Source organism: Pongo abelii, chromosome 18, assembly GCF_028885655.2.
Source record: "Pongo abelii isolate AG06213 chromosome 18, NHGRI_mPonAbe1-v2.0_pri, whole genome shotgun sequence".
NCBI classification, from domain to species: Eukaryota; Metazoa; Chordata; class Mammalia; order Primates; family Hominidae; genus Pongo; species Pongo abelii.
This window is the reverse complement of record NC_072003.2, coordinates 2,505,335-2,528,591: the sequence shown is the minus strand read 5'-3', so window position 1 is coordinate 2,528,591 and position 23,257 is coordinate 2,505,335. Positions and strand designations below refer to the sequence as shown.

General features: G+C 42.5%; 1 protein-coding gene across 1 annotated transcript in view; it reads right to left on the bottom strand.

Moving 5' to 3' along the window:
* Nucleotides 1-23,257, bottom strand: part of LOC112129411 (ATP-binding cassette sub-family A member 17-like) — a 111,919-nt gene that overhangs the window by 33,685 nt on the left and 54,977 nt on the right. The window contains 5 exon segments of the mRNA XM_063717818.1: nucleotides 6,753-6,961; nucleotides 13,477-13,631; nucleotides 17,503-17,632; nucleotides 20,423-20,566; nucleotides 21,527-21,687. Of these exon segments, the coding sequence (XP_063573888.1) occupies nucleotides 6,753-6,961; nucleotides 13,477-13,631; nucleotides 17,503-17,632; nucleotides 20,423-20,566; nucleotides 21,527-21,687 (799 nt within the window).

The window sequence follows — 23,257 nt, the reverse complement described above, 5'->3', positions numbered from 1 at the left end:
GTGCCCGGCCTCCACTTTTTCTTTGACCCTTGAGTTATTCAGAAGTATGTTGTTTAACTCTCAAATATTTGTGGATTTTCTAGATATCGCTCTCTTTTTTTTTTTTTTGAGTTGGAGTCTCACTTTGTCACCCAGGCTGGAGAGCGGTGGTACGATCTCAGCTCACTGCAACCTCCGCCACCTGGGTTGAAGCGACTGTCCTGCCTCGGTCTCCTGAGTAGCTGGGATTACAGGCACCCGCCACCATGCCAGGCTAATTTTTGTATTTTTAGTAGAGATAGGGTTTTACCATGTTGGTCAGCCTGGTCTCGAACCCCTGACCTCAGGTGATCCACCCACCTAGGCCTCCCAAAGTGCTGGGATTACAGGTGTGAGCCACCACGCCCAGCCAATTTTCTAGATATCTTATTGTAATCAATTTCTAACTTAATTCCCTTGTAGTCAGAGATCATAATCCACATGATTTCAATTTTTTGAAATTTATTTGGACTTATTTCACATGAGCATACCCTCCCACTAAAACTGGACAAAAATATATGAAGCCATTTCAGATATTAAGAATTAGAAAGTCCAGGAGCACGACTGATTCTTGAGAGAAGAGAAACACTAAAGAGAGACCTATATTTGCCCCAGCTCTTTGGCTTGGGCACTTTCTAGAACATGGCCCAGAAAAGTAAACGCAAATCAGAGGGTAGCAGTGAACTTGCTGAGCTGAGAAGGTAGAGATGAGAAGTCAGAGCTTCTGAAATGTATGGACTTTGTGGGACTAGGACAAGAGAGGAGAAGCTGGTAGGGGAGGGCCCAAGTAATCCATTATGGTAAATATCCCATAGGCATTTGGAGAGAATGGGTGTTCTGCAGCTGTAGTCTGTAGTGTCTATCTACAGGAAATAAGTGTGATGACAGTATTATGAAAATATTTTATATCCTTAGTGAGTTGTTTGTCTACTTGCTCTATAAATCACCGAGGAAAGGGTGCTATAATCTCCAAAATGGTTGGGATTTTGACTTCATCTATTTTTGTCAACATTCACTTCATGTATTTTGAAGCTCTGTTATGAGGCACGTGCATGTAAACAACTGTGAGGTCTTCCTGGTGTACTGACTGTCATTATGCGCTGTCTCTATTTCTGTGACGTAGCTACTCTGAGAAGATGACCTAACAATTTCTGCCCTCCCTGATTGAGCATGGCACGTCTCCCATCAAGAAGTGGTGCTGACTTCTCCTCCCCTTTGACTGCTCTGAGCAGTAGAATGTGACAGAACTGTTGTGTTGGTATTTCTGAGCCCAGGCCTTCAGAGATGTGGCTGTCTTTGCTTCTTTTGAAACGTGCACTCTTGGGATGCTTCTTCTTGGAACCTAGCTGTCATGCTATGAGACACTCAAACCACACTGAGAAGCTACACGGAGGGGTACCGGGTGCGCCAGTCAGCAGCCCTAGTGAGCTCCCAGTTGATAGCCAGTACCATCATCCCAGACATGAGAATGAACCATCTTGGATATTCCAACCCATTCTAGGCCCCAGATACCTGTAGCCCCAGCCAACATTATTTAGAGCATAATGTCTGTCCAGCTGAGCCCAGGCAAGCTACAGAATCATGATAGGCAGTAAAATGGTTGTCATATTAAGTCAGAAAACTTGGGGATAATTTGTTATATAGTATACAACTGAAACAAAATTTGGCACCAGAAGCACTGTGACAAAAACCTACAACATCTGGCATGGATGTGAGACCAGATAGCAGGACGAAGACAAGAGGAGCCTCAAGGGAACTCTAGACAGAGGCTGGAAGAACAGTGAGGAAATTGTTATTTCCCATATTTGGTGCAGAAGGTTTGGCAACACTCTTACCTACAGTAATAAGAAAGATTGAAAGGGTATTTAATGAGCTTGTGGATAAGTTCCTATGGAGATTTCCAGTTATAATGTTGAAAGTGCCAACTGGTTTCTTATAGCTGCCTATGATTTAACCACGAGAGAAATAAATTTAAAAAGGAAATAGTCAAACGTTCAGCAGAAGTTTAGAGAGAAAAGGCCAGGCACGGTGGCTCACGCCTGTAATCCCTGCACTTGAGGAGGCCGAGGCGGGTGGGTCACTTGAGGTCCGGAGTTCAAAACCAGCTTGGCCAACATGGCGAAACTCCATCTACTAAAAATACAAAAAATTGGCCGGGCGTGGTGGCAGGTGCCTGTAATCCCAGCTACTTAGGAGGCTGAGGCAGGAGAATAGCTAGAAGCTGGGAGGCGGAGGTTGCAGTGAGCCTAAATCATGCCACTGTACTCCAGCCTGGATGACAGAGCAAGATTCTGTCTCAAAAAGAAAAAGAAAAAAAAAATATATATATATATATATAGAGAGAGAGAGAGAGAGAGAGAGAGCCCAGGACAGTATTTCCAGTTTGGAAAAGGTTCTCAAATTTCTCAGAACAAAAATGAAAGCCAAAATGATGCCAATAAAATACTTTTTCAGGATAAATATCAGATTAACTGTGCAGCTATAAGGTCCTTTGTCAAGACCTCAGAAAGGTTTAAGAGCGCACCTCTCAAATACGGTGTGCTGAAGCTGACTTATACAAGCTCTTGAGAACCAATTGTTAAATTTTCAGAAATTCTGTGAGCTGCTTGTTAAAACCATTTAAAAAATTAAGTTATATAAATTTAAAATTAACAAATCACAGTAAAGGGAAGGTATTAATTAAAACTTACTGATTTTTCATTCTTTTACTCCATTGTATTTAATACTATTATCTATGTTCTTGAGGTTATTTAACTCTACTGTGTCTTTAGGGTAGGAATATTACAGACTGTTACTGAACATTTCTTCCCAATGCCACATTCAGTAATTTCACTCTGGTAACATGAAATTGGCTGTGGTGGGAGTATTTACACCACAGACATCAGCAAAAGCTGCAAATCAGGCCTTATTAATTGTCTTGTTGGCTGTTTAGACTCAAGAAAGTGTTAGAATGTTTAAAACAATGTCATGTCTGAAGCCATTATATGATGACTAGCATTAAAAAAAAACCTGTCAAATAATAGCTGAACTTCAACCATAGTTGACTATGAATATGAGAGTTTGGCAAACATCAACATAAACGTACTGTGAGACTAAATTGGCTAAATGAAAGTTACAATAAAGAATACTGTATATTTTATCATGATTTGTAAATTGTGTGCTACACATTCTTTATATCAGTAAAATTTATAATACAATTATATACATATATATGCATGCTTTTTTTCATGGAGAATAGTTAAATATTTAGCAGCACACATACCACTGCTCACAGACTCTCATTATCTGGACAAAAGCTTTTAAAAACCATAACGGTTCTGGGCACGGTGGCTCATGCTTGTAATCCCAGCACTCTGGGAGGCCGAGGCAGGTGGATCACCTGAGGTCAGGAGTTTGAGATCAGCCTGGCCAACATGGTGAAATCCCATCTTTACTAAAAAAAGAACAAACATTTAGCTGGGTGTGGTGGTGTGCGCCCGTAATCCCAGCTACTCGGGAAGCTGAGGTGGGAGAATCACTTGAACCCAGGAGCTGGAGATTGCAGTGAGCCAAGATCACACCACTGCACTCCAGCCTGGGTGAAAGAGTGAGGCTCCATCTCAAAAAATAGAATAAAATAATTTAAAAAAATTAAAATCATAATGGTGTTGTCCCATATCACCATGGCTCTCAGCCCAAGGTAGACAGACTTGTGTTGAAGATATTGTGAGTGTGGCCATAGTCTAACAAACTGTATTTCATAATGTGATACACAGGAAACCTACAAAGTATTTAAATAAATTGTATCAGCTTACACAAAAAGGGACAGAGAGAGTTCAAAGTGAAAAGTGGCCTCTAGTCAACCTCCTACAAGCAGTAAGCAGGCAAATGAAGCTGCTCAGCTACAAATGTCAACCATCTTTCATGAAAAAAGGAAGTATTCACACTATTTAAGAGGCAGAGCTAATAGCCCAGCAGAGTCAACAGCCCAGCTGAGTCAACAGCCCAGCACAGCCAACAGCCCAGCACAGCCAACAGCCCAGCTGAGTCAACAGCCCAGCAGAGCCAGCAGCCCAGCAGAGCTAACAGCCCAGCTGAGTCAACAGCTCAGGCTCACAGTAGCTGCTCTGTGCTATGCACCATGAACTCTTAGCCTGCTCTTGTACAGCCCAGCCCTCAGCCACAGATTCAAGTGAACCCACACAGAGACTTTTGGGGCCCTCCCTCTCCTACCAGCTTTCTCCTCTCCTGTCCTAGTCCCACAAAGTCCAGACACTTCAGGAGCTCTGACCTCTCATCTCTACCTTCTCAGCTCAGCAAGTTCACTGCTACACTCTTGATTTGCCTTTACTTTTCTGGGCCATGTTCTAGAAAGTGCCCAAGCCAAAGAGCTGGGGCAAATATAGGTCTCTCTTTAGTGTTTCTCTTCTCTCAAGAATCAGACATTGTCCTGGACTTCCTAATTCTTAATATCTGAAATGGCTTCATATATTTTTGTCCAGTTTTAGTGGGAGGGTATGCTCTTTATCAGTTACTCCATCATGACTGGAAGCAGAGGTGACTTTTGTTTTTAAATTTATGATGAGATTTTGTTTGTGTGTTGAGGAGACTGGCTCATGGTTAAAAACCCATGTATGATTTTTCAGGCCCGACTATAGGTAATTACAAGGTTTTACCTGGCACGCCTCACAGGGAAAGCTGCCCTGGCTGCATCAGACTTGGGGCCAGCCAGTGCAGCACTGTGCTCTCTGAAGGGAGGTGGGGTTAAGGACTCAGGCCTCTCCTGGCTGGCCATGCTCTTATTTGCATTCCTAAGTAAATTATTATATGTGGATGAATACATGGTGATTTCTTTTTGACATATTATGGGAAATTATATTGATAAATGATAATATCAAACAATCCTTTCAATATGATATAGTAGTCTTTCAATGAACTACATGGTGCAGTATTCTTTCAGTGATCTGCTAGATTATATTAACCCATATTAGTAAAAAGGAGCAGGGAGATTTTGTTTGTTTGTTTTTGAGACAGCGTCTCACTCTTTTGCCCAGGCTGGAGTACTGTGGCATGATCACGGCTCACTGTGGCCTTGACTTCCCAGGCTCAAGCGTTCTTTCTGCCTTAGCCTCCCAAGTAGCTGGGACTACAGATGTGCACCACCAAGCCTGGCTCTTTCTTTTTTCTTTCTTCCTTCTTTCCTTCCTTTCCTTCTCTTTCTTGTTTTTGTTTTTTTTTTTTCTGTTGAGACAGGTCTTCCTGTGTTGCCCAAGCTGTTCTCAAACTCCAGGGCTCAAGTGATCCTCCTGCCTCAGCCCCACAAAGTGCTGGGATTATAAGCATGAGCCATTACTCCCAGCCTGTATTTTTTTAATGTTCTCTGGAAGAGTTTGAATAAAATCAAAATTATATTTTCTTTAAATATTTGATAAAAGTGATCAGGTTTATAAAAACTTTTTGGTATTTATTGAGTCAATTTTAATAAAATTATTTTTCTGGACAATCTACCATTATATTCAGGTTTTCTAATATATTAGTTTAAAACTGTACAAAATATTGTCTTCTAATTTTTTTGTATCTACGGGTTTTTTCCCCCAATTCTCAATTCCAATTTTACTTATTTGTGCTTATTCTCCATTCATCTTTATGAGGCTTCTTTTCTCCAGGTCTCTTTGCAAGGTCCCTCTCTGTGGAACCTCGAATTTTAAGAGTGCTTCAGGAACTGTTTGTAAGCTCCTTTGCTTCTTTCTCTATGTTTTCTTCCTACCTGACCATATCCCTTCCCACGATTTTAAATACTTCCACAAGCAGATGACTCCCATGCATTTCCAGGCTGACTCTCTCCTCAATGCCCAGCTTCATTCACATCCAACTGCCTTCTTGATGTCTCCACTAGGGTGGCTCAGGGGCCTTTCAAATGTAAAGAATTCTTAACTGACCTTTTCATAACCACCTCTCTCAAAACTGCTTGTCTCCCATTCTTTCCCACTGCGACTTGGGAGTAGCCAGACAGGTAGGAGTAAAACCCCCCAAGGAGTAAATTTTGCCAAGGAAGCCAAGAGAGAAAAGTGTTTCAAGAAGAAAGAAATGGTTAACTACGTAACTGATGTTGTGGGGTTGAGTATGGTTAGCGTAAAAAGTTATCGCTATGCCTTAGTTCTTAGGTTGCATAGAGGGTTCACTAGTGCTCATTCTGTTATTTACACTTCATAATTACACATATGAAACATATATTTATTTACAGATATAAAATATTGACCAATAATTTTTATTTTTTATTCTTTTTTCAGACAGGGTCTTTCTCTGAAGCCCAGGCTGGAGTGCCATGGCATGATCTTGGCTCACTGCAACCTCCACCTCCTGGGTTCAAGCGATTCTCCTGCCTCAGCCTCCCAAGTAGCTGAGATTACAGATGGCTGCCGCCATGCCTGGCTAATTTTTGTATTTTTAGTAGACATGAGGTTTCACCATGTTGGCCAGGCTGGTCTCAAACTCTTGACCTCAGGTGATCCACTCGCCTTGGCTTCCCAAAGTGCTAGGATTACAGGCATGAGCCACTGCACCCAGCCATTTTTTTAAAAAAGAAATAGAAAGTAGGCCAGGCGTGGTGGCTCACGCCTGTAATCCCAGCACTATGGGAGACCGAGGCAGGCAGATCACAAGGTCAGGAGATCGAGACCATCCTGGCTAACACGGTGAAATCCCATCTCTACTAAAAATACAAAAAATTAGCAGGCGTGGTGGCAGGCGCCTATAGTCCCAGGTCGAGCAGGAGGGGAGCCCACTGCCTCCAGTCCCACTGCCGCACCTTGGAGCCTGCGATGAGGGCAATGCCGATGGAGAGCTTGTGCCTCATGCCCCCACTCAGGAAGCGGCTCCGTGAGTTCCACTTGTCCTCCAGGCCGATGACATGCAGCATCTGCTTGACTTCTTCAGGGCACTTCCGGCGTGACAGGCCCTTCAGCTGCAATGACAGGGGATGCAGGGAGATGCAGGGCTCCTGGCGGGAGGCCGACCCTGGCCAGTGAACATTTTGTTGTGTGTATACATATACATAAAAACTTACACAAGAAACTCATTACCTTCAGGGAAAGGGATGGACAGAGACTTTTTCATTTGAACCATGTAAATAAACTTATGATGTTAAAAAGTAAATACAGCAGCATGTTAAAGGATTATTCATCACAACCAAGTGGGATTTATCTCAGGAACGCAAGGGAGACTGAACACATGAAAAACCAGTGTTTCAGTGTTTTATAATAAAGAACTGGCTGGCCTTTGTCCCTGGTTCCTGGAAAGAAGACTGTAAATGCTTAAAATTTCTGGAGTAATAGGAGTATCTTTGTTACTCATAGTGGATCTCCACCCCGCCATCGTTATGCCTCAGTTTATGCTAAGGAGGTGACTCAGGATGTGGGATGGTCACACTAGAAAGACTAGCCATGCGATTAGAAGGTTGGGGCTTTGAGCTATGTGATGTCAGCCTGCCTCCCAGTTTCCTGGGTTGTGGAAAGAATGCTGGAGATGGAGTTCACTGATGTGGCCAATGCTTCAATCATTCATGCTTGTGTAATAAAACCCCAATAAAAACTGGATACTCAAAGCTTAGGTGAGCTACCCCAATAGACACCAATATGCTGGGAGGGTGCTACGCCCTGAGGACACAGAAGCTTTGCACATGGGACTCTCCCAGACCCCACCCATGCAGCTATTTTTTTGGCCTGTCCTGAATTGTATCCCCTAGAATAGAACTATAATCATAAGTATAGTACTTTCCTGAGTTCTGTCAATCGTTCTAGTGAATTAACAAACCTGAGAGAATAGTGGGACTTCCACATTTGCAGCCAGTTTGTCAGAAGTGCTTTGTTTGTCTGGGAAGCTCCAAGCTTGTGGGTTCCAAAGTGGGGGCAATCTTGTGGGGGATTATACCTCTAATGTGTGAAGCCTATGCTAACTCTATTGTTAAAGTCACACTTTTTTTTGGTCTTTTTTTCTCCTTTTTTCTTTGGAGAACGGGGTCTCGCTATATTGCCCAGGCAAGCCTTGAACTCCTGGGCTTAAGCTATCCTCCCGCCTCTGTCTCCCTAAGAGCAGGGATTACATGCATGAGCCACCACACCCAGCCCATTGTTAGAGTCAAACTGCACTGCAGTAATATAGCATATTAACAGAAAGAAGGGCCAAAATCACATGATAATCTCAGTAGACACAGAAAAGCATTTGACAAAATCCAACACACTTTCATGATAAAAACACTCAGCAAACTAGGAATGGAAAGGAACTTCCTCAGCATGATAAAAGGCATCTATGAAAAAAACACAGATAGCATCACACCTAATGGTGAAACTGAAAGCTTCCCCCACAAAGATCAGGAACAAGACAAGGATGTCTACTCTTGCCACTTTATTCAACATTTTACTGGAAGTTATAGCCAGGAAAATTAGCCAGAAAAAAAAAAAGTCATCCAGACTGAAAGATGTAAAACTATTGCCTCTTGGCAGATCACATAAACTTATATATAGAAAACATTAAAGAATCCACAAAAAGCCATTAGAGCTAATAAATGAGCCTAGGAAAATGTCAGGATATAAGATAAATATACAAATGGTAGTTGTATTTCTTTACACTAGCAATGAACAATCCAAAAATGAAATTACAAAAATAAATTCCATTTACATTAGTATCACAAAAGACAAAATATTTAGAAATAAATTTAACCAAGGAAGTGCAAGAAAGGCAAGTACACTGAAAACTGTAAAACATGGCTGAAAGAAATTAAAGAAGACCTAAATAAATGGAAATACCTTTGTGTTCATAGATTGGAACACTTAATTTTGTTAATATGACATTACTATCCAAAGCAATCTAGAGGCTGGGTGCAGTGGCTTATGCCTGTAATCCCAGCACTTTGGGAGGCCGAAGTGGGTGGATCACCTGAGGTCAGGAGTTCGAGATCAGCCTGGCCAACATGGTGAAACCCTGTCTCTACTAAAAATACAAAAAAATTAGCTAGGCATGGTGGCACACACCTGTAATCCCAGCTACTCGGGAGTCAGAGGCAGGAGAATCGCTTGAACCCAGGAGGCAGTGGTTGCAGTGAGCTGAGATTGAGCCTCTCCAGCCTAGGCAACAGAGCAAGACTCCATCTCAAAAAATAAAAATAAACACAAAGCAATCTAAAGATTCAATGTAATCCCTACTAAAATTCCAATACCTTATTATTATTATTATTATTTTTGCAAAAATAGGCAAGCTGATCCTAAAAATTCATATAGCAATGTAAGGGACTCAGAATAGCCAAAACAATCTTAAAAAGAAGAACAAAGTTGGAGGACTCATATTTCCTAATTTCAAAACTTCCTAGAAAGCTACAGTCATCAAGACATTGTGGTACTGGCATAACAACAGACATATGGAAAAATGGAATAGAATTGGGAGTCTAGAAACAATCCCATATATCTATGGTAAATAGATTTTTTATAAGGGTGCTATGACCATTCAATGCGGAAAGAATAGTCTTTTCAACAAATAGTGCTGAGATAACTTAATATCTATATGAAAAAGAATAAATGTAGACCCATACCTCACACCATATACAAAAATGTACTCATAATGGACCAAAGATCTAAATGTAAGAACCAAAGCTATGAAATCTTAAAAAGAAATATAGGTGTAAATCCTAGACAATAATTTTTAAAATATAATAGCAAAAGCATAAGTAACAAATGAAAAAAAGATAAATTAGATTTCATCAAAATTTAAAACTTTTGTGTATCAAAAAATACTATCAATAAAGGGAAAAGACAACCCACAGAGTAGGAGAAAATATTTGCAAATCATATAACTAACAAGGGCCTAGGATCTAGAATATACACTTAAAAACTTTTTACAGTCTGGGTGTGGTGGCTCATGCTTATAATCTCACTTAGCACTTTGAAAGACGAAGGCGGGAGGATCATTTGAACTCAGGAGTTTGAGACCAGCCTGGGCAACATGGTAAAACCCCATCTTTACAAAAAAATACAAAAATTAGCCAGGCATATTGGCCTGTACCTGTGGTCCCAGCTACTTGGGAGGCTGAGGCAGGATGATCACTTGAGCCTGGGAGGCAGAGATTGCAGTGAGGTGAGATCCTGTCACTGCACTCCAGCCTGGGCAACAGAATGAGAGGTGAGAGGCTGTCTCAAAAAAAAAAAAAAAAAAAAAAAGCCGGGCACAGTGGCTCACATCTGTAATCCCAGCACTTTGGGAGGCTGAGGTGGGTAGATCGCCTGAGGTCACGAGTTTGAGACCAGCCTGGCCAACATGGTGAAACCCTGTTTCTACTAAAAATACAAAAAAAAAAAAAAAAAAAAAAAAATCAGCCAGGCGTGGTGGTGCACATCTGTAATCCCAGCTGCTGAGGAGGCTGAGGCAGGAGAATCGCTTGAACCTGGGAGGCAGAGGATGCAGTGAGCCAAGATCGCACCATTGCCACTGCACTCCAGTCTGGGTGACAGAGTGAGACTTCATCTCAAAAAAAAAAAAACCTCTTCTTACAGCTCAACTACAAAAAGATAAAGAACCCAACCAAAAAAACAGGCAAAGGACTGGAATAGATATCTCTCCAAAGAAGTATACAAATAGCCAATAAGCACATGAAAAGATGCTCAACATTATTAGTCAACAGAGAAATGCAAATCAAAACCACAAGGTACTACTTCACACTAATGGCAATTTCTCAAAAAGTAAAACAAACAAAAAAAAGTTAAACATAGAGTTACCATCTGACTCATTAATTTCACTTATAGGTATTTACCCAAAATAACTGAAAATAGGTGTTCAAATAAAAACATGAACACTAATGTTCATAGCAGCACTATTCACAATAGCCAGAGGGTGAAAGCAACCCGATGTCCATCAGCTGACGAATGGGCAAACATTCAGGCGAGTAGAATGGATATTATGCAGCTATTAAAAGGAGTGAAGTATAAATATATACTAAAATATGGATAAACCTTGAAAACATTATGTTAAGTGAAATAAGCCAGACATAAAAAGCCACATATTGTATGACTCCATTTATATGAAATATCCAGGATAGGCAAACCTATAGAAACAAAAATCAGATTAGTGGTTGCCAGGGACTAGGGGAAGGGAGCAATGGGAAGTCACTGATAATGTGTATAAGTTTATTTTGTGGGCAATGAAAATGTTCTGCAATAAGATAGTGGTGATGGTTACATGACATTGTGAGTATACAGGCTGGGCATGGTGGCTCATACCTGTAATCCTAGCACTTTGGGAGGCTGAGGTGGGTGGATCACTTGGGGTCAGGAGTTTGAGACAAGCCTGGCCAACATGGCAAAACCCCATCTCTACTAACAATATAAAAATTAGGCCAGGCCCAGCACTTTGGGAAGCTGAGGCGGGTGGATCATGAGGTCAGGAGATTCAGACCATCCTGGCCAACATGGTGAAACCCTGTCTCTACTAAAAATACAAAAATGCCGGGTGTGGTGGCATGCGCCTGTAGTCCCAGCTACCCAAGAGGCTGAGGCAGGAGAATCGCTTGAACCCGGGAGGCAGAGGTTGCAGTGAGCCAAGATCGCGCCACTGCACTCCAGCCTGGGTGACAGAGTGCGAGTGCGACTCCATCTCAAAACACACACACACGCACATACACACAGACACACACAAACACACATACACACAAATTAGCTGGGCATGGTGGCAGGTGCATGTAATCCCAGCTACTTGGGAGGCTGAGGCACGAGAATTGCTTGAACCCAGGAGGCAGAGGCTGCAGCGAGCTGAGATGGTGCTACTGCATTCCAGCCTGGGCAACAGAGTGAGACTCTGAAAAAAAAAAAACAACAAAACAACCAAACACTGTGAGTATACTAAAAACTACTGAATTGAATATTGCAAAATGAGTAAAATGAATTTCATGTTATGTGAATTTTGTCTCAATAAAAAGTAAAAAATATATAAAAATTCAAATATAGTAGTTTGTAGAAATCCTTTAACTCAGAAATCTTGACTTAAATGCCATGCCCCTTCATCCTTCCTGAATGTTTAAGGAATAGTGTCCAGAAGAGTTTTCAAGACTGTGACATAATAAAAAATATATATTTGGTCTCTGCCCTGGTTCCTGGCACTGAGCTCCTAAAGCCCTTGTAATTTCCTGAGTGACAAGGCTGGTAGAAGCATCTTTTGTTCTAATATTTGGTCTTTGATTTGATATTTGATTTGGTTTCTTACACAGAATTCCCAATTCCCTTGGAATTTCCTGAGTGAAAGGAGCATCTTTTTGTTCTAGGGAGGCAACTTTTGGTGGGCTCCTGGACAGCTTCAGGATGTGAGCTAGTCACCAGAAAGACCAAGTCATGGTTAGAAGCTTGGAAATTTCAGGCCAGGCGTGGTAGCTCATGCCTGTAATCCTAGCACCTTCAGAGGCTGAGGCGGGTGGATCTCTTGAGGTCAGGAGTTTGTGACCAGCCTGGCCAACATAGTGAAACCTCATCTCTACTAAAAATAAAATTAAAAAAATTAGCTCGGCCTGGTGGTGGGCACCTGTAATCCCAGCTACTCAGGAGGCTGAGTCAGGAGAATCGCTTGAACCTGGGAGGTGGAGGAGCCAAGATCACGACATTGCACTTCAGCCTGGGCAAGAGCAAGACTCCACCTCAAAAAAAGAAAAAGCTTGGAAATTTCAGCCTCACCCCCAATCCTCCAGGGAATGGGAGAGGGATTGGAGGCTGTGCTAATAATTGGTCATGACCACATGATGCAGCCTGCATAAAAATATCTAAACTATGGGCTCTGAAGAGTTACTAGGTTGGTGACCACACTGAGGTGCTGCCAAGGTGGTATACTATGACAGGGCATGGAAGTTCTGCACCCCTTTTCACATACCTTGTCCTATGTACCTCTTTATCTGGTTGTTCATGTGTATCCTTCATAATACCCTCTATAATAAAGGGTTTTGTGAGCTCTTATAACAAATTATCAAACCTAAGGAGGGGGTTGTCGGAACCCCCAAACAACAGCCAGTTGGTCAGAAGTACAGGTAACAACCTGGAACTTGCAACTGACATCTGAAGTCAGGGATGGGGGCAATCTTGTGAGACTGAGCCTTAAACCTGTGGAGTGTGCATTAACTTTAGGTAGTCAGCATTAAGAATTGAATTGTAGGACACTCAGTTGCTATCCAGAGAGTTGGAGAATTGGTTGGTGTGGGAAAACTCCATATACATTTGGTGTCAGAAGTGTTGAGAATAGAGAAACACAAGTTTTCATTTTAAAGACCCTCCCAGGAGGCTGCAGTGAGCTGAGATCACGCCACTGCACTCCAGCCTGGTGACAGAGCAAGACTCCTTCTCCAAAAAAAAAAAAAAAAAAAGACCCACCCTGAGTTGAATCAGAGAGCTGCAGTCTATCTCATCATTCCCAAGAGTGGATACACAGGAAACAAATCCCTGTTATCCATCAACTCACCTGACCATAGAAAGAAAGATGTTCTGCTACTGTTAACTTATCAAATAAGACACCATGTTGGGGGCACCAGCCCAGGCTCTTCCTAATGTGAAACATCTCTTGTGGAATCTCATATCCATTGACATATGCACATCCACTTGTAGGGGGAATAAGACCTAGGACCAAGGGGAAGACAAGATACTGAAGTTATCTTCAGTCAGAGCACACAGCAGCACAAAGGCCCAATGATACTTTCTGCTTTGTTCACTTGTTCTCACACACACTGTCCTTATACTACTTCTTTGCCATAGTCAGTGAATCAGTAGCATCCAAGGAGTATGTATGTTCTATGCATGACAATGTACCAGGATGTGTGGAGAGTATTAGAGATAGGAGATATCCTCCCTACTTTTGAGAAATTCCAATGAGTTAAATGAATACAACACACATAGGCACATGAAAAAGCAAATTACATTACTGTAAGTATTAAATAATAGTTTGGATGCGTAGTAAATATGATTAAGAAAAGTTTTGTGGGAATCTAACAGTTTTGAATTGAGATCCCTGAAGGCAAGTTCTCCGACTTATCTCTGATTCTTAATAAGTATCTGTTCAATGAATGAATAAATAAATGAATGCTCTCATTGCCAAATGTATGCCAGCATAAAATTTTGCAGCCTGCCTACCCGCATACTATCATTGTCTTTATTCTTATTTTCTAAGTATTTTTTCTGGTTGAAAAGGGCAATAAATTCTTATTACAACAAGGTCAAAAAAAGGTATAACAAAGAAAACAAGTTATACAAATCCTATCATTAAAAGATAACTTCATTTCACTTTTGGAGGCCAAGGCGAGTGGATCACAAGGTCCGGAGATCGAGACCATCCTGGCTAACACAGTGAAACCCCGTCTCTACTAAAAATACAAAAAATTAGCTGGGCATGGTGGCGGGGGCCTGTAGTCCCAGCTCCTCTGGAGGCTGAGGCAGGAGAATGGTGTGAACCCAGGAGGCAGAGCTTGCAGTGAGCTGAGATCATGCCACTGCACTCCAGCCTGGGCGACAGAGTGAGAGTCCATCCCAAAAACAACAACAACAACAAAAAAAAAACTTCTGTTAACATTTTGCTATATAGCCTTAGGTATTTTTTATGTAAAAAATAAATGTACTCAAAAATTTATTTTAATTATTAATTAATGTACTCATACATTTATTTTTTAACACAAATGAGAATATAAGTATAAATTCTAGTTTTCTAACTGGTTTTTTTCTTTTGAGACAGGGTCTGGCTCTGTTGCCCAGGCTAAAGTGCAGCAGCATGATCTCAGCTCACTGCAGCCTCTATCTTCCTAGTTCAAGTGATTCTCTTGCCTCAGCCTCCTGAGTAGCTGAGATTACAGGTGTGTGCCACCATGCCCAGCTAATTTTTGTATTTTTAGTAGAGATGAGGTTTCAGCATGTTGGCCAGACTGGTCTAACTGGCTTCTTCATTTAACAATGTATTGAGGCCATTTGTCCACATCAACAAAATCTTTTTCTTCTTTTTTTTTTTTTTGAGACTGGCTCGTGCTCTATTGCCCAGGCTCGGGGCGGTAGTGTGATCACGACTCACTGCAGCCTCAACCTCCTGGGTTCAAGCGATCTTCTCACCTCAGTAGCTGGGACTACTGGTGTGCGTCATTTTTTTGTATATTTTTCATAGAGATGAGGTTTTGTCATGTTGCCCAGCCTGGTCTCAAACTCCTGGGCTCAAGTGATCTACCTGCCTCTGCTAAGTAGGTAAGTGCTAAGATTACAGGCATGAGCCACAGCACCCAGCCCTATATCATTTTTAAGGCCTAAAAAGATTTTATTGTTATGAACATACCGTATTTCTTGATTCAGTCCAGACTAATGGATGCTTACGTTATTTGCAATTTTTCACAAGTATAAACCTGTGATATAACTTTGCCTGCTTCCCAATTATTTCCTTATTCTAAATCAATATAAGTAGATTTGGCAGGTCAAAGATGGGACAAGACTTGAAAGGATTTTGATACTTTTTGCCAAATCACCCTCCGGTTGTTAGATCTTCCATTTTGGCTGTGAATAAGAAAGCATCCATGATTGTTTGGGGGTTGGGGGGAAGGGGAGAAGGTAATACTATTATAGAGTAAATGTAACAAGTCTTTTAATGTAAAGTTATAATAACAAAAGAACTAAATAGAACTCAAAAAACAACCAAAAAACCACAGAACTTTACTGGGCATGGCGTTTAAGATACAAAACATGCCTGTGCCAAGTTTTGGGCCTTTCTACCACCAATTACGATACAGAAGCCCTTTGCTGTCCAATGTCCTAGGCAATCAGCCAGATTTTTTTCCTTCCCTGCTTAGCATCTTCAAGCTACTGAATCCCATTATGTATCCTTTAGTGATGCCACTTTCCCCAGGGCAGTGTTAGCTTTTTTTTTTTTTTTTTTTTTTTGTGACGGAGTCTTGCTCTGTCGCCCAGGCTGGAGTGCAGTGGTGCGATCTCAGCTTACTGCAAGCTCTGCCTCCCAGGTTCACGCCATTCTCCTGCCTCAGCTTCCCAAGTAGCTGGGACTACAGGCACCCACCACCATGCCTGGCTAATTTTTTGTATTTTTAGTAGAGACGGGGTTTCACTGTGTTGGCCAGGATAGTCTTGATCTCCTGACCTCGTGATCCTCCCGCCTCGGCCTCCCAAAGTGCTGGGATTACAGGCATGAGCCACCGCGCCCGGCCAGTGTTAGCTTTTTTTATGCCATGTCACCACTGGTAGAAATCCATGGCAGAGCTCTGATACATCATTCCCAGTCTGCATTTTGGCAGTATTTGCAATTATATTAATTAATTCCGTCATTCATTCAATGATATTATGGAATGCCTATTCTGTGCCAAGTACTATTCAGACACTGTGGATCCAGAAGTAAACAGAACAGGCTGTCTGGAGAGAGGGATGAGGGGGAGGCAGAAAAATAACTCACACACATACCTGACTTGCCTCCTTGATCTCTTAGGCTAGGGGTGTAGCTGGATACCCTTTAGGCAGTAAGAACCTCACAGGCCTATATAGGGGGAGAGGCCTTCCCTAAATGGGAGAGGCCTTCCCTAAATGGTCAACATTGTCAGGAACAACAGTGTCTATATCTGAGAGAGGACGATCCTTTCAGAACCACTGCTGTGCCCCAGTCCTGATGCACGCAGAGCCTGCCCAGTAAGTGCCTGCTGGGCTGAGATTTGGTTTTTAAAGTCCTGATACCAGAGGGGTGGCCAAAGGCACCTCTGACACAGCTTCACTATTTTGCTGCTCCTCAAATGCCTTCAGTGGAAAGAGCATCAGCCACGTATGAGGAGCATCAGGGCAGCCTAACTTTGAGGTGCAATAGCTTCCTAGCAGTTTAATGTTCTGTGTGCAACGAGGGGGAACTGGTTAGCTTTTAGAGTTCCTTGTGGGTTGAAAGCGCATCTTGCTAGCATTGTACGGAGCTTTACAAATGTTAAGCCTTCAATAAATATACATTTCTTAAATAAAGGCATTTCTAAATTTCACAAATTATTTTAGTTGATGGGATATGAAACAGTTATTTTAGCATAAAAATTACTCTGAAACACAAATCATTTTAGAATAATTCACCAGGTATTATTCTAAAAGTGCCTCTGGCAATCAGAAGCAAATGGAAAGATTATGTTGTTGAGAGATTAGTGGTGCTGCACTGTAACAGGAAGGTTAAATCTAGAAAGAAATGCTAAGCACTGTTCATAGTTTCTCTTTTTTTTCATCAGTTTCTTCAGGTTGAATGTTCATAGCTTCTTGATAGTGAATGGAATGAAATTTTGCAGACTGACAGAAAGCCAAAGACTTCCTTTTCCTGATACAGGGTAACTGAACAACCAGAGAGTTGATATTTTAATATTAAGCAACAAACAATGCTTAATATTAAAATATCAGTGAAATCTAATGAAAGGAGGGGAAGCCAAAAATCTAGATCTGTTCAATGATTTTTTTCAACACTTCCTCAGGATGGCTGACCCCACACATGTACCTGTGAGCATGAAGCAGGTAGTAGTTTTTCCTGCTCCATTGTGTCCCAGAAGAACAGTGATCTGCCCTCTCTACATGTTCATGGTCAGACATTTGACTGCTATGTGCTTAGTCCTTCCTCTGTGATACACCTGTGGAAAAATCAAGGTTGACTGACAATGTAACCTGGACACAAAAATGACATTTCTAAAGAACCTATGAAAGGTTGCACACGTACATCAACTTCTCTTGAAAGCTCAGCAGTGGGAATCCAAGTGATAATCTAAAAAGTGACCCCCTTCTTTTAGCATTTAACTCCCTGAAGCTGCTGAGGAAGCTGAGCAGGAGTAATCCCCATGGGGATCTTCTTCCTGATCCCTGGAACCTGGTGTAGAGAACCTGACCAGAGGGCCAGGAGCTCCCAGATGCAATGTGGCAGCATGAAAGGCACTCCTCTCTGCTTCTGGAGCCAGACTCTGCTCTGCATCGCCCAGCTGAGCCCTGAGAAAGACACCTTGCCTCTTTTGCAGGAGGGGTTGATGTGAAGAGGGAATCTCAGACAGAGTAGCCTGTTTTCCAAGTCAAATATCTCCAGTATTTTAAATACCATTGATATTCCTATTATGCAAATAATTCATACGTTGAGTATAAAGAACATAAAAATCCTCATGACACCCCAGAGACAGCATCACATTTTAGTATATGCTTTAGATTATTTGTGTCCTGTCTGATGGCATTGGGGCTAGGTTTGGAGTCCAGAAACTGTAGTTGGATGGTATTTAGATGTCACTTCTTCCACAATCCATCTGCGGTCGTTCCTCGGCATCTGTGGGGGACTGCTTCCAGGATTTCTGCATATAACAAAATCCATGCGTACTCAAATTTGGTCCTGGAAGCAGTCCCCTGCAGCCCTAGGACCATGCCGACCCAAAAAGTTGCTTGACCCTCCATATTCGCGGGTTTCAAATTCCCATAAATATTGTATTTTTAATCTGTGTTTGGTTGAAACAAGTCAACATATAAGTGGATATTTTTAATCCGTGTTTGGTTGAAACAAATCAACATATAAGTGGACCTGTGCAGTTTAAACCATGTTGTTTAAGGGTCAACTGTACTTATGTTTGGGAGCAGGGAGCTGCGGAAAGGCATTTGGCAAGCTCCCCCTCCCTACTCTTACATTTTTTCTCGGTTGTTCTTTTTTTTTTTTTTTTTTTTGAGATGAAGTCTTGCTCTGTCTTCCAGGCTGGAGTGCAGTGGCTTGATCTCGGCTCACTGCAGCCTCCGCCTCCCAGGTTCAAGTGATTCTCCTGCCTCAGCCTCCCAAGTAGCTGGGATTACAGGCACGCACCACCATGCTCGGCTAATTTTGTATTTTTTTTTTCAGTAGAGATGGGGTTTCACCATGTTGGTCAGGCTGGTCTCGAACTCCCAACCTTTGGTGATCTTCCCGCCTCAGTCTCCCAAAGTGCTGGGATTAGAGGTGTGAGCCACCATGCCTGGCTAATTTTTATATTTTTTTTTAGTAGAGAGGGGGTTTCACCAGGTTGGCCAGGCTGGTCTTGAACTCCTGACCTTAGGTGATGCACCCACCTCGGCCTCCCAAAGTTCTGGGATTACAGGCATGAGCCACCATGCCCAGCCTTTTCTCGGTTGTTCTAAATCAAGCATGACAGTTCTGTTCCCTGACTTCTCAGTCACCCTTGCAGTAGAGGTGAGCATGTGGCAGAATTCTGAGCAATAAGAGAAAGGGGGACTTTATTATATTAAAGGGAATGAAGGAAGGAAGGGCAGCAGGAAAGACAGAAGGAAGGAGGGAGGGAAACATGTTGCCAGAAGAAAGCATTTGAAGCCTTATATCTCCTTCCAGGAGAGGCGAGCGGCCATCTTACAGCCATGAAATGATAAGCACACAGGCGAAAGCTAACAGGCCACCAATGACCCAGGGAAAACCAATCAATCAACCAATCAGTCAGAAGGTGCTGTGGTCTGGAATGCCTTTGTGGAGTAGCCGAAATCATGCCAGAATCATCTGCCTGCAGACCACTAGTTATGTGAAGAAAGAAAACAACATCCCCACAGTAAATTGGGTGAAGAGTGAAGTATTCCTAACTACTACCGTAGTACACAGAGGAGCTGGAATTATCACCCGTTTCCAGAATCCCCTGGGCTAGGATGGTATCCACTGGATCCCCCAGCGGAGGGAGGCAACGCAAATGCTGAGCTGGGGCATCCAGTGCGAAAGTGTGGCAGCAGCAATGGCACAGAGTGTCCTGCATAGTTGAAGAATGGAAGATTTCAAAGAAAATCTCTGTGGGACCCTCCAGGGCATATAGCTTACATCCAGCCATCCTGTTATAGGAGTCCTTAGTCAACCTAGAGCTCTGCATGTAACAAGTGCTCAGCAGACACTTTTGAAAGAACAAATGCCTCCACTTCTACATCCAGAAGTCAACAGTGATATCTGGTTTAAAATGTGATTTGGGTATATAAAAATGCTGGTGGATAAAAGTTATCCATCAAATGGCTGAATTACAGTGTGTACCCAACAAGGGGTATTAGGCAGTGGGAGGATGAGAGGAGACTGTTTGCAAGAGACAGATCATCTAGGCTGGACACAGTGGCTCACATCTGTAATCCCTTTGGGAGGCCAAGGCAGGAGGATATCTTGAGCCCAGAAGTTCAAGACCAGCCTAGGAAACATAGTGAGACTACATCTGTAAAAAAAAAATGAAAAAAAGATCATCTAGACCTTTCATCCAGTCATTTAACTTTATGACAGGGAACAGGACATTTCAGGCTATATTTCTAATTTTTAGGACAGCATGACAGAGGGAATTAAAATTCTCAGTCACAAAATACACCTTGTAATCCCTGTTAGAATAAAACAGAAGCTTATATGCATAATTTCTTAAGTTCTTGGAAGGAGGTTTGTGAGCTGATACCTTATATAGATGCTGAATTTCAATTCCTTTGATCAAATCTGTAGGCTCTTTCTCAATGAACTTGCTGTTTGGAGTTTTTACAGGAACCCTCATGTCCAGCAATGATTGGGTAACAGGTACAGGCTTTCCATGCCAGTAGGAGGGCTAGAGAAGAAGTCAATTTACGCATTAATCATTTAGGCAAAGTGACTTCCTTTTCTGGAAGATATTTTGGTATATTAGAACACCCCCACCCCCTGCCCAGAGAAGTTAAGCAACTTCTTCATGGACTCATTACTAATCAACTGCATTTCAACCTACAACCCATGGTCTTGAGGACGGAGCTGCAAAAGCTGCCTCTTATCCAGGCTCCCGATGTGCCAGGGAAGCCTTCATGTCAGCAGTCAGAGTCTTTGTGGGCAGAGGCCTGGAGAAATACTGGAGTTAACAATCTACTCATTTCGCCACACTCCAAGATGGGTAAGCGTGGCAGCCTTTGTAGAGGTCCTAATGAGTACTTGTGCAGAGACAGGATCAGCAGGCAAGCCCGTGGGCAGGGCCACCAGATGCTATTGTAGGAGGACTGAATCAGGCATGAGGAGCTTGGCTTTGGAAGAAAAACTTGACTATCATGGGAGATAAATGATTCTGAAAACTTCTTGGGGTTGTTAACAAATGCTCTGTCCCCTACCAGTGCACTGGTGGTCACAGAGGTCTTGAAGAGCTTCAGGGCCATCCCAACAGTGCAGCTCAATGAGGAAAAAGAGGCACCATGAGGACTCTAATATGTTGGGTGTTATGTCCCGTGGGAGAATCTGGGGCCTGATGTTTGAGCAGACATATGTCAGATATCCATAGACACTCCTGGGGGAACTGTGCATGGGACAGATGCTGCCACTCCCAGCCCAGTGCATCAGCAGGGGGGCAAAAGTCAGCAACACTGAGGCTTACCATTAGTTATGCTCCACTGGCAACCACAGCTGATAGGTTTGGGATGAACCCAGGATAGAGATTTCCTGGAGTTTGACATTTTAATCAGGACATCACCAAGAGGAGTAGGGATATTGATGACAAACAAAAAAAAAGTCTAATGTCAACCTACAAAGCAGCAGCATCAGTACTCACCACAGCAAAGAAGTACCAAGGCTTGGGTGTACCATACTTCCCTGGGAAGATGGACTCCACATACCAGGCTATTAAGTAGTACAAGAAAGAGTCCAGCAGCACCTGAGTGAAGTTAAATTCTCCACATACACTGCCCATATTCCTCCATTGGATGCCTGTGCCTGTTACAAAGGAAGAAAATCAGTCATCACATCAAAGACAGAGAAGAAGCTGGGTGTGGTGGCACACACTTATAGTCTACTTGGGAGGCTGAGGTGGGAGGACAGCTTGAGCTCAGGAGGTCAAGGCTGTAGTATGCAATGAACATGCCTGTCAATAGCCACTGCATTCCAGCCCGGGCAACATAGACCCAGTTTCAAAAACAAACAAACAAACAAAAAAACCCAAAAAAACAGTGAAGAGTTACCAGAACTTTACAGTTAGTCAGAGAACAGGCCAATGACAGGACTGGACTATTTGTGTCTGAGGCATTGTGGGACCAATGCTAGCCACGAGAAAAGGAAAATCTAGAGAAGTTTCTCCTATAAGATAAAACATTTTTATTATGGTCAAAAGGTGGTAGTACTTTCACTGGCACCAAGAAGTAAGAAATCGGGCCATCCAAAACACATGTCCACACATCTGCACCTGCTACTGGAGAGTTTTCCCAAAGCTCCCCAGCTTCTTTCCTTGGCTAATTCTTATTTCAAAGATCAGCACAGATAGCTCCTTACCCAAGAAGCACGTGTGCCCATGCTTCTTGTCCTCAAACTTTAACGTGTTTCCTAATTGCTGGGGATCTTGTTAACACACAGATTCTGATGACGTCTGTTTGGGTGGAGACCTGGGATTCTGCATTTCTAACAAGATCTCTAGGAGTGCTGATGCTGCTGGTCTGCAGGTCACACTGTGAGGAGCAGGGCCAGGTGACCTCTAAGGCCCTTCCAGTGATAAGATTCTGATTTGCGTCTGTCTGCGCGTCCACCAGGAACTTGGTCTTTTACTCTATCTTTGGGTTATAAACACATCTTGCACACCTCAGGATTCCAAAGCTGTAGCCTAGTGTTCACGAAGGTCAGGTACTTCCTCATCCAATACAAAGTCTGCAGTGTCCAAATAGAATAAATAGACAAAGTTCCTTCCCACCTCAGTAGACATTTGATTATCAGTTTATTTTTATTTATTGTGAATACACATATAGAAAAGTGCATAATTTAACAATTATAAATAAAAAACCTATGAGAAATTATTATCCAAATCAATCACCCCCAAACTCCAAATGTGCACACCCCCATCCCTATATTGATTTTTTGTTGTTGTTGTTGTTTTGAGACGGAGTCTTGCTCTGTCACTCAGGCTGGAGTGCAGTGGTGCAATCTCGGCTCATTGCAACCTCCACCGCCTAGGTTCAAGCGATTCTCCTGTCTCAGCTGGGATTACAGGCATGCATCACCATGTCCGGCTAACTTTTGCATTTTTAGTAGAGACCAGGTTTCTTCATGTTGGCCAGGCTGGCCTCAAACTCCTGACCTCAAGTGATCCACCCGCCTCGGCCTCCCAACATGCTGGGATTACAGTCATGACCCACTGCACTCAGCCTACTGATGTTTAAAAGGCAGCATACAGTTGGGTTTTGCCTTTTTAATCCAACCTGTTTTTAATTGGTATGTTTAGATCATTCACATTTAATATGATTATTGATTGTCTGGATTAAAATATATCATCTTGCCAGCACTTTTATATTTGTTCCAA